The sequence below is a fragment of the Battus philenor genome, unplaced genomic scaffold (assembly GCF_028537555.1).
Source record: "Battus philenor isolate CCGP_79_NKW_IND1 unplaced genomic scaffold, ilBatPhil1.0.hap1 SCAF_6, whole genome shotgun sequence".
NCBI lineage: Eukaryota > Metazoa > Arthropoda > Insecta > Lepidoptera > Papilionidae > Battus > Battus philenor.
In genome coordinates, this window is record NW_027181726.1 from 4,597,244 (window position 1) to 4,612,555 (window position 15,312).

At 32.8% G+C, this 15,312-nt stretch overlaps 1 protein-coding gene across 1 annotated transcript in view; it reads right to left on the reverse strand.

Moving 5' to 3' along the window:
• Positions 1-15,312, reverse strand: part of LOC137930634 (uncharacterized) — a 115,093-nt gene that overhangs the window by 73,307 nt on the left and 26,474 nt on the right. The window contains exon 7 of the mRNA XM_068773943.1: positions 10,645-10,809. Within this exon, the coding sequence (XP_068630044.1) occupies positions 10,645-10,809 (165 nt within the window). The remainder of the gene's footprint in view (positions 1-10,644; positions 10,810-15,312) is intronic.

The window sequence follows — 15,312 nt, forward strand, 5'->3', positions numbered from 1 at the left end:
GCCGGCTACGGAGCGAGGGCACGGCTTGTTTAACAAGTGGAACTGTACTCTCTTTTATCAATAAACATTCTCTTTCGTCGCGGCGGATAATTCTGAATATTCAACTTTTTAAAGTCTCGTACGTACGAATAATTAATTAGCCAATTAGCTTATTTTAATTATCACGTAACGCAACGTTTCTTCTGCTCTATTCCCTCAAACACATTTTAGTGTTTTACTTAATATCTTGTAGGGTAACAGTCGTGAACACGTTCTCATAAATTGTGTCGATAAATATTGATAACGGACGTTGTTGTGCCGCTGCCGCGTTACATTAATCAAGTTATATTTTAGCCGATGACCTAATCAACAGAATTCCGATCGCCCAAACGTTACCAGCAGGCGCTGAATATTTTACTGTCCATTAATTCGCTGTCCTTGAAGACAAATGTTTACAGGGTGATTGGTTATAGATGTAAAAGCGTTAAATGGTTTAATAAATAACGTATTTGCTGTCAATTAATGTATGTTAAACCCTACCCTAAAATATATAATAACTGTTTTCAAAGTTGGGATTTCTACATTTTCAAACTTGTTTACTATCTATCCCTGTAGCCTTTGTAGAAGTTATTGGCAGTACAAATCAATTTAATGCAAAATAGGTGTAAAAGCCATAAATCTTTTTGTTAGCATATGAGCTATGCATTAACCCTTTTATGGTCTTTACACCTATATAATCAATCATTCCGTATAGTATAATTTATACATGTTAATAATTTTATTACGTATTGAATTATAACGTAATTATTATTTTTATGTAAACGACTTTCGAGTGCTTTTCAATAGTTATGGTCATGGGTAAAAGACTGAGTAGTTGGACGTATGGACGTCAACATCTGGTATTATAGTTATTCTAAGCCACCTTAAATTGTCGCTAATTCATTCTACGTTGAAAAACTGTGACAAAATTCCGTGATATTTTTATGAGTAATATTCGCATAATTCTAAACGGTCATCATTTCTACTATCCTTGTCAACAATATAAAATTGAATGTAATTGAATAACTACCTGTACTGTTAGTTTACCAAACAACTCTAGCCGATTCATAAAATAAATAATGGACATACCATTATAGCAGGAAAGGGAAAACTAAATGGTAAAAAAAAATGAAGTGTTTGAATACACAGCTGCGTTTGTTTATATTTCAACGACGCGTCACGTGGTGACCGTTGAATGAAAGCAGTGGACACGAGACGGTCACGATGTGATCGGAGTCAAGGACAGTCGCGGAAGCCGGGGGCTGCCAACTGATGTCAGCGGACAAGCGTGCGTATGCGCACATCAACGCACCGCTATCGCGCTTTATTAACACGCTATTTAGTTACTCAACGACGTAGTTTATAAATATCTTCAAATGTGTCTAAATATTAGGATATTTCTGCTAAATATTAGTAACAATTCTCAAGTACAATTTTATAAATATATTTAAAGATTCAGTTGAAGATCATTGTAATATATTCTTATTTAACTCTTAATAAAATTATTTAAAAATTGCATTTGTATAATAAAAAATTGTATCATACAAATTCAGTGAAAGAAGCACAAAGGACGATTATTTAATCCATCGCAAATAGATGGATTTATTTATGAAGAATAATAATTAGTATTTTATGGTATTATTAGTATTTATAACCTGTAAATATTTTCAGACATATATTAAATAGTTTTGTAATTATAGAAGTTTTGGTACTAGTCTGGGTTTGTACGAGAATTTTGAAGAAATTCTTAATAAAAATATATACTAAGAATTTCCTTAATAAAAATATATCGTCATGTGTTGCTAAGCGGGCCGAGACCGACTTGACCGATTTAGATATTATTTTTCATACTCTCGTTAAGACACGGAGAATTTTCTTATCACTACATAAAAAATGTAGTCTAAAATAACACAACTCCCCGGCTAATAAAAAAACACTTTATGTATAATGAATTACAAAATCTTGCATAACTTGGTAAAACATTATAATGTCTTGTAGTGGTACGATATTCAAAAAATAAAACAATATTTCATACGAACATTTTTTATTGTTTAGACATTTAATCAATAACCAATATGATCAATCTGAACTGCAGTATGTTTTTATCTGTTTTATTGCAACACACCAATAACTTTCGAGTTAGTTCTTAATGAATATATATTCAATTTTCTCGTAGTCTCCTATTAACAACAAAGGTAAGGAGTCGAAATCTAGGACGTTAAAGCATATTTCTGTAGGAAATTATTACTATATATGAAAGTCGTTAACAGAATAAAATCAATATCAATGTTAGTCATCTCGTTTTAAGTAAACTTAAAATCGTGACACCGAAGAAATTATTTACCAAAAAAAAAATAGCTTTAGTGTGTATAGTAAGTTTATAATAAAGGCAAACATGTTGAATGTTTATAAATATGAGTTGCGAACAAAATTGTTCATTCAAATATCTAACTTTCTTGTTAATAATTCTCAAGATTTGGCGAAACGTTACTAAGATCTAACCAATTGAATATCTAATGAAACAGGAAGAGAAGTATATCCACTTGTTGCCATACCATACACAAATATGATAATTGTACTATTCTTATATGGATATCGTCATGAAAGCATTTTCATTCGCCACGATCGAAGCCAAATTGCACAAGATATTACACATACTTATTATTAAATACATGTAAAAATAGTTCTAGATTATACGATGACGGCGTTGCATACGTAATACGCTTTTTCATAGTCACAATGGAGGCAAATTCTTAAAGGATAAGATAATTTGAAAAATACGTTATGAAGACATAAATAAAATAACATAAATAAATGCTGGGCCTCAAGAAATGGGATTTAATCTTGTATTGATACTTACATTTCTAAAAGATTACAAATTTTAATCTATTAAATAAAATAACTATAAATTAGACTCTTCAGTCACGCTGCTACATGTTTCTATTGGTAATATTTAACTGTTACCTCTTAAACAATAAAGTAACCTTCAAACCCTGTTCATTTTCTACTTCTACATTCAAACTTCTATCCATCCATTATCTGGATAAGCAAACTTCAAAAAATATTTCAATTAAATATTTGTCATCGAGATGACTTCGTTAACCAAAATTAAAAAAAATATTTGGCAAATGGAGTCAATTTTTTTTTCAAATGATGTGTCGTACTTTTTTTATTAACCATTTATTATTATTTATTGCCAATTTGGCAGTTAAAAAATATAATATTGAAAAATGTATGTTTTTAAATGTGTACGTCTATGTGCACTATCATTCTGTTGATATTTTATGCAGAATAATTACTACAAAATAGAAGAATACTGTGCGATCGGAAATTTCGCAATTTCAAAAAGAACTATCAATAATAAATTATCAATGCTCTAACTTACACTCGCTAAAAACACTCAACTGCAGTAAACTAAATTAATTAGAAATTACAATTAATTCTAATAAAACTTAAAAGATAAAACTAATCTATTGCCTTATTGTTAATTTAGATCAGTTGATGAGTTTTTAAATTAGAAAATATGGCGGTCTCTCAATAAAACAGCTAGTGCAGTGCCACCGGGTGCCTGCAGCCTCCCGGTACGCTTGCACCAAGCGGCGTAAATAATCAGTTACCGCTCTATCAACCAGCACAATGTTATCGGGCATCGATCGCCGGCTGGGCGCTAGCACTGCCAACACTAATGTCACCATACTACATTTATGACAATCAAGGAAAGTAGGTGTTAACTTTACTCCCATACTTTTGTAATATAAAGGCATTGACTAATACATTTTTATGTATATTTCAATATTGAATTTTGCTGTATTTCAATTTACTCCCTACCTATTTCCTATACCTCATCATCATGATATAAGCCGATAGACGTTATCGCCACAATTAAAGCAAACAATTTCAAATCCCCTGTTTTAGCTTGACCAGGTGAAGGCGAGGTCACAGGTGCAAGACATTCTTAGCTCGTTATAACTAACCCAATAAGACAAACTGTTCTTTAGTAGTAATACTGCTCAGTAAATACAGTATGGATATACTAACTGGCTTCCTAAAGTGCGATATGAAGTCATTGGACTCATACAAGACTGCGACTTACGGACATCTCTATGGCGAAACCATTTTAGGAGATAAAATTTTTATCTTTATAAATATTATACATCATCATCATTATTATCATTTCAGCTGTAAGACGTCTGTCTACTGATGGATATATTCCTCCACCATTGGCTTTCAATAGGACCGGTAGATAGAAGGCCTGCATCAGGCGTCTTCCGGCCACCTTAACAACACCATTTATTATTCTATTTTTTGTACCGATTCTACATTATGTAATATAAGGTTAAAAATATTATTTAAATATATAATATTCTGCATAAAAAAACATATGCAAACAAGGTCACAAAAAATTGTAAATATTTAAAACCAAACATAAAAATCGTTGTCAACAAACGAAAATCTATTCTTGTACAATACAGCTATTCAGTCGGCATGTGTGCAAATAATGAACATAACTTTAGTGAAGTCATCACAAAATAGACACAATGGATATATTTGATGGCATCGTTTTTGAATTGTTAACATGTAAAACAGCCATTGTTTTATTTGTTAAAAAAAACTCAAAGAATTTAAAATATTTTTAATGCATTTTTAGATTTGGGACGTAAATCTATAATTGTTACAGATCTGAACAATGATGTAAGTTTTATTTTGCAAGCAGAGTAGCTGTCCTCTGAAAAAAAGAACTGTGGCCACCCGACAGGATGGCGATGTATTATCACCCCATGGCTTTATAGGGGAATTAACATCTGAATAATTCTAGAAAAGGACCAACGTCATTTATAATTGAACAATACTACCTTTCTAACAATTTGTGTCAACTTAGTTTATAAAATAGGCATACTTAACAAGTTTTTTTCGTGTTTACCAGCTAAGGTAAACAGCACTAAATGTTATAATACACAGGATATGTAGTATACATATACTCTCGGTTAAAATACGAAACACCCTATCCAAAAATCAACGGTTTTCGAAATAGCAAACAACTTAATGATAATATGAGAAAAGGCGTTTTTATAATTCGGATTGCTACATATTAAAATAAATTATTTTTACAATCTCTCACTGCAGACTTGTACACGTGATTCTAAAATTTTTTAAAAAGCTTTAAAGCTTTTTGTTTACAAATCACCTGTTGGATTCACTCCTTTGAATGTTTTACGACAATAATCAATCACCTTGTATATTTTTACCCCCAATACATAATACGGATAACATCAATTTATGTTTTTTAATTGTAAATATTTTTTATTATTTTTATTGTAACTATATGATAGATTTAATTCAATCTAAGTGAAACACGACGCATGGTGTTAATCGCATATGTTGAGTCAGCTGTTAAAATATATTGGACCACCATATGTCAAAAATAAAGAGATCAAGAGAGCTGCCAGGTAACGGAGGGACATAATCTACCCATCTCCGGGGACCGCGGTCGTCCCGTACATCGCCCCCCGTCTGTTTAAGCTCCCAAAATTCATAATCCAATAAACCCCTTTCGTGTCCACTCAAGTGTAATTTTAATGTGCACGGAAGTCTTTTAGGGCGTGATAAATTTTTTATTCAATTAACTTTTACACAAATGAGATAAACGCTATTTTATTTAAAATGTTCATTATAATTGCATCATCGTTATTATTTTAAAGTAAGATGTCTACTGATGAACTCCCATATATTTACAATAGAAGCGGTAAGAAGCGGCCTGGATCTACCGATGACCTTCAAATGATCGTCTATCCACCTTCTGAGTGAAGGTTGTACTTCACTTGCCGATCCGTGTTCTCCAATCTTTAACTTAAGGCCCCAGTGGCCATCTATAATAACTATTACACATAAGTAAAATAGCGAAAGCGAAAGAAAGTCTAATTAATGAGGACAGTAACTTTGGCTAGAAACATAATACGAATCATATTGTATCACATGACAAATCAACGTAGTAATTAAAACCAGCCAGTCATTTGTTTAGTAATTCATCAACCGCTAGAACGTGGACGTATTTAAATACACGGCTAACAAAGCCGGTAATTAGAAAGGCTTCGCGACGATCCGCGCGGGTCTAGACGGATCGCGCCGCCACGGGGGGCGAAGCGAAAACAAAGTATCCAATTTCTCCACTTCCCCACTTCCGAAGCAATTACGACACAAAGTCGCTGGGCTGACCACAGCCCGCAGAGCCTGATATCTAGGCACAGCCGCAATCTCGTTACGGAACATAAAATACACTTTTGTTATTTGCCTTAGTGCTTTTCGCAAGAGCCACTCGAACAAAGGAGGGACGGAGAACAGCATAAAACGCGTGCAGACGCTTCCCGTCGCCGCGACGACCGGTGTGCATTGCGGCGTGAATGGCCCGGTCACGTCGAGGACAGCGTTTGCATTGACTAATTGACAGCAAGCCGAGAAACGAAATTGCGCCTCGTAAATCATCATTCGCGCGATTCAAACTTGAAGATGTCACAACTGCGACAAACACGGACGGGTCACGCGGCACACTCATATTAGCTGATTTATATTCAACGGACGATAACGGATAAACCTACATTTTTATTTTTGTTATATTTATGATTCTAGTTTACTCGGAGTGTGAGACACTTTTGAAAAAGAAATGTTAGCAAGGCCTTTGCAATAATGCAAAATCTCTTGAAGAGACAATTTCCCACGTAAAAGACAAGACACCTGTCTCCTAGCAGTCTCCAAGCGCAAACTTCCGGTTAAAGCTGATTAATATCTTCTATTAAATAGATAAAAAGACAAATTTGTATAAAAACATATAAGTTTTATATATATACTTACTCGTGCATAAAAAACAAATTGGCCATGTAAATAAAAATATATAAACATAATAGTTATCCTCAGCCCCGTTTTGCAAACTTAATGAACGCCCCATCAACCTCTTTACGCGGGAATTTCGTGAAATCTATTCTTACTCGATCTTTACTAGGAGAATATAATATTCGTACCAAATTTGAAGTCTGTAAGCCCTAGGCCTCAATTATATCATGATGAGTAATAGGTGATAAATATAAACAGGTGAAAATCTCATATTATACAAACTTAGTCTTGAACTTTGTTGCAAAGACATTTTTATGATACGTAACATTCATTACTGGTACATTGTGTAAATTTAATACATTAATAAAAAGAAAACATTAAGAATATGTAAAGCTCAGTCCAAGTGGTCTATGTTGCCTGCAATTCAGCCCTTCAAACGTTGAAGGCAGTTATCAATAGTGTCACACACCTATGAGTTGTTTTAACGACTCCAAATTATCTTAACGTTTAGCGCAAGCCTTACTCTGTAAACCTGACAATAAATCAAAACCTGTTATTCCTGGTCTTAATCTATTGGGGATTAAGATCCGGAATAGATGACGGCCAGTCTTCAGCTCTGATAGAGTCCGGAACGTTTGTTTCTAGCCAATACTGGGTCGTTCTGTCCCGACGCCAAGCCTTGCTGAAAGGCCTATTCTTGGTTATTAAACTTTGTGTTTTCCTTTGGTACTTTTACCTTACAAAGTGCAAGTTAGTATTGTTGTTGAAGGGTTTAAAATGGTATTCTGATACAGTTGTGCTAATGTTTTGACTCCTTTTTTCACAAAAATATGGCTCCTTCATAGCTAACACCCCATCATCCCATCACTGAAGTTTGTACAATGCCCACTTTGTACACTTAACTAATTGTGAAGCTTTCAGCATTTTCTTTTTTAAAATATTGTTCAGTTGTAAAAAAAATTTCATCCGTAAACCGCTCCTTCTTAGCATCACAAAATATTTTACAATACATTGGCGCAGAGGTAAAAAAGCAACAATTAACAATCATATTAAAATGACAGGTTCCAAATTCAAAAGTAATATTTGGTACAATTTTATTTTTAAAACGTTTACAACTAAATCAGTTTATAAATACAGAGAAGTATAATGAACATGAAAATATACCAGATTATTTATTTACTTCAATAATTATTACAACCACTTCAGAATTTAGTTAAAAGTCAAGAGTTAGTTGTCAGGGTTCGACTTATTATATTTACATGGACACAGCCAAAGTTTTGATGAGACTGATTGATGGCTTAAACAGAAAATGATTTAACGAAATATTAATTAACAGGTAGGTACATACAACTACATGGATTTATCTTTAATGAATTCTCACGAAAACAATAGTTAACCGTTATTTTAAAACTAAATTATAAACATGACGCATCACTATTGTCCTATATACAGGTAAATGTTAAAATTCTGAGCTATTACAATCCATGAACCAGAAATTCTGAATCATAAAAACCAATGCACTCATGAACATGAAACAATCACTCAAGTCTCTGGGATTACCCCTGTACGCCCGCAGAAGTGGCTCAATGAAAAGCCCTAATATTTACAGAACGACAAAAATTCCTGTGAACAACATGAAAGCTCTTTGAACCCCGAGCGTTTTGATCCATTAAAGACACTTTACGTAGACTTAAGGGCACCCGTGTAACTACACCAGAATACGAAGACCTCCGGGTGTGAAAATCGACATACGACACTCTTTAACTAGCACAGGATCTCGTAGTTTTGGACGATTGAAGGGACTTGGCATTCACAAAGGTTTATTGTGACACAAACGTGTCAACGAAACAGACGCAAACGAAGGCGATTGTGTCTACAAATCGTCTACCGCCACATTACAAAAACGCATCTCAATAATTGTACTTAAAACTCGTTCATATTTTTATTACCGAAAATTATCCATTTATAACTTTATTTTTGTAATTCCATTAGATGCGAGTGTACAAATCGTCTCTCTTATAACATTTATAAAAAAATAATAGCCAAATGGGGTATTTGATACAAAAAAACTCGACGACGGTTCAGCCAATTAGGCGATTTTATTTTCATATTTTCGTTTACTGCAAGAGAACAAGGCGATGAAGAGAAATATACTAAAAACTACACTACTTTTCCCATTATATCCCACAATCCACATAGTAAATTAAAGATTTGTTTTTAGACCTAAAATATTTTACGACAATAAAAAAAAAGTAGTCTTAGGATGAAATCAAACAAAAAATGTGTTTGACTATAAAGCATATTATATCGTTTTTTATTATAAAGACGAAATTCCAAATTCAATGGGTCCTATAAGTAATCTATAGGGGAGGCCTATGTCCAACAGTGGGCGTGCTGACTGGAAGTCATAGTCAAACGTCTCCACTGCCATATTTCTCCGGGATTTTCTGAATTCCAAAACTTTTATATAGCCATACAATATACACTTTGTTGTGCACTTTTGTAACCGTGTAATTCCAGCTAGTTCCATTTCATTATGACCCATACATGACGGCTTGAAAGCGACATATTCAGATGGCGGAATCTTAAAGCGACCCTCCCCCACTACCGGTTTAATGCATAGCTCTGGATTCACCTGTTTTAGCGAGTGGGTGACCGTGCTCTAACCCTTTTAGCTTCTTCATCTATTGGAATATGACGGCCTATCTTTTGACTGTACAAAGTCTGTCAGGGCAGTTAGTATAAAATGTAAAATATTAATTTAAATTATTATTATAAACCTTTTAAATATGTAAGACAACATACATAGCTAATATAATTACTGGGTAGACACTATATGGAGCAATTAAATAGTTTAAGGTTGTAGTGTCGATTTTTGAAGGAGCATTATGTCTTGCAATGGCCGGGTATTGGCTGATAGGATGATGGTGAGATGTAACATTATATTTCGGTGACAAACGCCAACGGTATGTTGAGCGTGGCCTATTACTAAAAGCTTCCTTGTTTTCTCATTTTAAGGTATATCAACACGTCTTAGACAGCCGTTTATATCATCCGTATGTAGTTAAAATTGTAGGTTATTTATAAATAAGCGAGCGGGATGAGATAACAATCAAACAGAGCAACAATGGCAGGGTTCAATGAGGTGCACAATGTAGGTAATGGGCAGTTTGCGGCTTGAATGCATTATCGCGTACGATGTTGCTACTGCTGAAAACGGTTCTATCCTGTGTACGTGACTCAGCCGCCGTGGACCGGCTCGGTCAAGTTCAACGCGTGTATTCAATTTAAACCGCTCTGTGCTATTTTTATACACAATCGAGCCTTTGTTCGAAGTAAACAAATTATTTCTTATGAAATAATTGGAAATTAGGTTACAATATTTTAAAGGATATTTTTCTGAAATTTCAAATTGAATTCACTTTATTTAAGATATATACGTTAAGCTGAAATCGGGTGATAGAACAGAAAGCAGTAATTAAATAAATATCATCTATTTTCTGATTGAAAAAGGAAATAAATTCTAAGCAAAATTTGACGTTCTATCTATTACCATGACTACAAATCCATACTTATACTATCTTTTTTTTTCAATATCATGTCACCGTGTATATATAAGTAATCTGAAAACTGCTGATAAAAATTGTTAAAACGTTATATTGGCGTACTTTTTAAAGAAAATACTACTTTTTGTTAAAAAAAATTCTTACATCAAACTTTTAAAAGTTTAAACAAAAAACTGTTTTCATTGTCATTACACACAGCCTATATAAATATGTAAAACAACATGCTTAAACTTACCTGGATTTGCGGCCACCTGTGTGTATATTGAGTGTGCTACCATGTCTTCGTTGACAAAGTCCCACAGGCCATCACTAGCCAACACCACGAAGTCTTCATCTCCATCTAACTCCACGAGGGTGAACTCAGGTCGCGCCGTCACATATGGCTTGTATTTCGCATCGCCTGCAAAATCGTCGTAAGCTATACTGCCACAATAAATAATTCTCTAAATATATTAACAGCACAAAAAGTTTTCCTTTATGCTAATAGAAGTAACAAATTTTTCACGATGAGATAAATCTTTTTTCTTCGCCGAAAAGTTAGGAAGTCTGTCAAAAGTATTCAGCAATCGAAATGTATTTTTTTTCCAAACAATATTTTTTATTGCATAGGACATAGATTTTAACCAAAAAAGTACGTAAATATTAATGTTATGAAATAATTATTTTTTGATGGAAAATATATGTTCATAAAGTAACCGTATTCTTATAAAAAAAGTTATTTACAATTTTTTCATAAAAAATACTTGTATGGTTCAGTTTTACGCTAACCCACAAAGAAAATAGTTCTTTTACTCTGACAGTTGTGTAAAAAATAGAAAAAAACGAACAATTATAGATGTCCTATGAATTATTTAAAAACATTTTTAAATAAACCTATGTTTAATACAGAAAGAGCAAGAAATTTCTAAAAGGTTTTTCTTCACATTGGACGTGTTAAAAAGTAAAAGCGCTGCCGTAAAAATACAAACGTGGAGGTATATTTAGGTTTTTGAAACATTATACTTAACTAGAGCAAAGTAAAATATTAAAACTTTTTTCAACATCAGTTGTTTTTTAGAACTGATATTCAAAAAACAAAACGCTTTGAATCGTGTCTCTTAGCAGAACACCTATTCCATGTTTTTCGTCATTCTAGGTCACATACTAAAGAGTTTTTTCTGTCTCCATTGTCTTTGACTTACAAAGACTTGTCACATCCGTTTTATCTTTACGAGTGGTAGGACTAAAACCAATGACAAATTAAACAGTAGTACAAAAGTACTATAAGAATCAAATTCGTATTGATCTCAGTCTTTCTATACTCCTTCTTAACCATCTTAAGTACATCCCGGAGCTACATTTCAAAAAGCTATGTGCTCTCAATTTACACCGTATATGGTTTCAAGTAATGTATATTTATTTTAGAATTAATTAATTATCCTTTACTATATATACATAATAGACAGAGGAAATGTATACTCATATAAAATATATTACATAATGGCTGCCTACTAGTTCAAGAGAAAACAAATTATGCATGTCTTAAAAATTAACAAAGATTACTGATAAAAAGGAGTTTTCCTCTTCGTACACGGAAGACTTTAGTAATGACGTTACCTTTTCATTGTACTGCTTTATGGAACACGAAATTTTTTTATGATTACATCGTATGTGTTTGAATTTACTCTGTGATGCGGATATAAGAAGAGCGTAGTTTTTTATTATTTTCAGATATTTTTTACCTCCATAAGAACCTTTTTCGTATCTTAACGAAAGCATAAAAATAATTCATCAGTATTTTTTACATTTGGCGATTAACTTCAATTTCATATTGATTGTAATACAAACGTATGTTATTTAATTCCTACAATCTTACGTTCATATTCTTACTGTTTTTAAAACTTTAAAAATACCTAATAAGAATAACGCAACTAGGGCAGTCAATTGACCCGTGTCATTACAGTTTCGTAAAAAAAATGTTGATGCATCTACTTAACAAATTACTCTTAAATTGTTGGTCGCCTGTTCAATCTTCGGTCATATAACATATTGAGCATTACACAAAAAAAATGCATTACAAATAAAATGACCAATAAAAGTAAAATGCGAATTCGTAAACAGCAACCGTGCCATATCGATGTTGCGTGAAAGTTAGAGGATAACTTACAATAAAACCAGAGGGGAGAACCGGGGGCCAAACGCATCGAAACTTAATCTCCCATAGAGTACAAAATCGATTGATTTGATCGCGATTGCTCAGGGAGTAACTACGTGTTAGTTGGAACGGAAAATGACCATCGAACTGTCGCAATATCTATACATTTAATGTAAACAACTTTTGGCTTGAAACTATTTTACAATAATGACAAAAGAATTTTTTTTAAATGTAAGCGACAGGAATGTGACAAAACAAAACAAGAAAAAGATTGAATGGACATGCATATCTTATCCAGATCAAACGTTATTTCAAATCGATATTTTAAAACAATTTAATTATGTTAAACAAGGAGTTTATGTTTAGCTGACGCCACATCAAGGGATGTTAGAACATTTACATCACGGAGGTAGTTTCAGGACAAATTTCGACGGTCGTCATACCCGTTAAACCTTCTTCCAATGACTTATTTTTGGTATTTAAAAATGCATAAAAAATCATCATTTACAACACGTCACATTTTCCTCAATAATAATTATTATAGCATATGCATACATATATGTTTTATAAAATAACCAATTAAAACACGAGTCGCACGATGTCTGATATGTTTTTATTTTCTCCCATAGCTTTAGTATTGTTACATCATAATTTAATGGGAAATATATTTATATATAAATGTTACTATTGAGTATTATTACTATATGTACTTAATGATAATGAAAATACAAAATTATAATGAAACTAAAAAATGTATAATCCATAAAATCGAAAGGTATTACGCATAGAATGCATTGTTATCTGAGACATCGTCATGTTTGTACTGAGATCATGCGTAGCAACTCACAAGGAAAACTTTTTTATAATTCGTTATTCCTTGAACTGTGCGTAACTCCTTAGCAATACACTACTTGTTTTGGCAATGTATTGCTGCTCCTTATTTCAAAACTTTCACATTATTGCTCCACATTTTCGGTGTATATCGTATCACACGTAAACTTCTTTTTAGATTTATATATATATTAGAGCATTAATTTCTACTGGTGACAGCTACATACCAAATAATAAACTCTTTTAATGAAGATGATAGATGTAAAGTAGTAATGAGATGTAAAGTATGAAATTTAACTCCTGAAATAATTATTAGTTTTTTTGTTTTTACAAAGTCGTCGGAAGTCGAGGGATGCAGGCCACTACCAACCGGTCTCATAGGAAATCTACGGGGGAGAGCTTCCACGGCTAGAACACCGGTAATCATTATTATTCTTACTCGGAATAGGCTAGATCGTTCAACCTAAATCACAACGAGATCGTTTCATTTACTTTTAAAACATTAAAAATGTGATAAAAACAAGTTACATATATTAATTGATGATTTTTAAAGATTAATATCTTGGCATCACGTATTTTAAAATTATTCCTATGTAATAAATAACTGCTCATTAATCGCATGCATTTAATTGCCAAATTTAAGTAAAATATACACATTACTAAAAATACTGAAAATATTTTATTAATAATTTTCTCTTTATATTTGATGTTTTTTTTATAATGTGTTGTGTGTAAAGGAACACAAAGCGTTTTGTTGAGTATTTATAACTTGTGTAATAGTGGCGAAAAAATACCGCCATATAACAAAAATTCGATGCAATACGGGACTTGACCTTCTTTACAAAAATGCATAGTGTCCGGGTGATCGATAAAGTTTGGTAAAGTGGGGCTCGCAGTTAGGGACGGGGCCCGACGAGGGGTGTCGCCGGCGACCCGTCGGCGCCCGGCGCACGCACTCCAATTGAGTTGTAAATTAAACAGTTGTATTGTCTCAAAGATTTGGCTTAGGGGAGGTGTTTGAGCGCACAAATAGCCATTGTGCGGCTTTTAATAATAATCGTCGTAATTTATTTTCAAATCAATACATTCCCCATTACCTCTAAGTCAAAGTACAATTATTTTTATTTTAGGAAGCTACCCATATTTGTGATACAATTGTGATTCGTATCATTATCAGAAATTATAATTATAATATAAATAAAAAGAAGTTTGAGTCCAGTTAAAACGAAACACAAAATAATGCTACATCATTGAATAAATTAATAACATAAAGAGTCATGGATATCTGCCATTCAAACTCTTGTGTAGGTGTTAGAAACCAGAGGTGATAGAAAGGACTTTCGTACACATCACGCACGACAACAGTTAAAATGTTAACATTTTCATTTTTCCCAATTACTCATTGCCATAAATTAATTTAATAAACTTTATTGCACTTATTAGAATGTATACTTGCACAAAGATAAAGAAAAAATTACAATAGGCGGTTCTATCACACGTGACAATTTCTTCCCGACAACCATGGTATGGAAATAGGAGAATGGCAATAAGCATTTAGTTAACTTGTACATACAAACCTGCCTACATATAAATTATTATTGATACATACTTACTTTTTACTTGCAAGAAACATTTAAAGCATAGAAACAAAATAAAAAAAGGAAAAATTTATAAAGATATTTGTTTGAGAATGATAATAACATTCGTTCGCACCGACTGTCAATAAAATAAAAAGGCCTGACATTACCCAATTATCGTCCGTCATCATTTAAGCTAAATGACGTCCACAGCTGAGCATAAGCATCTCATACGTGTATTAAAACCATATATTGTCAATCGCTTCTTAAACTTCATAACTATATGCCTTATGAACAATATTTGTAGATATTTATTTTTCATACTTCTGACGTAAATAAAAGCAACTGACGTTAAGTGAGA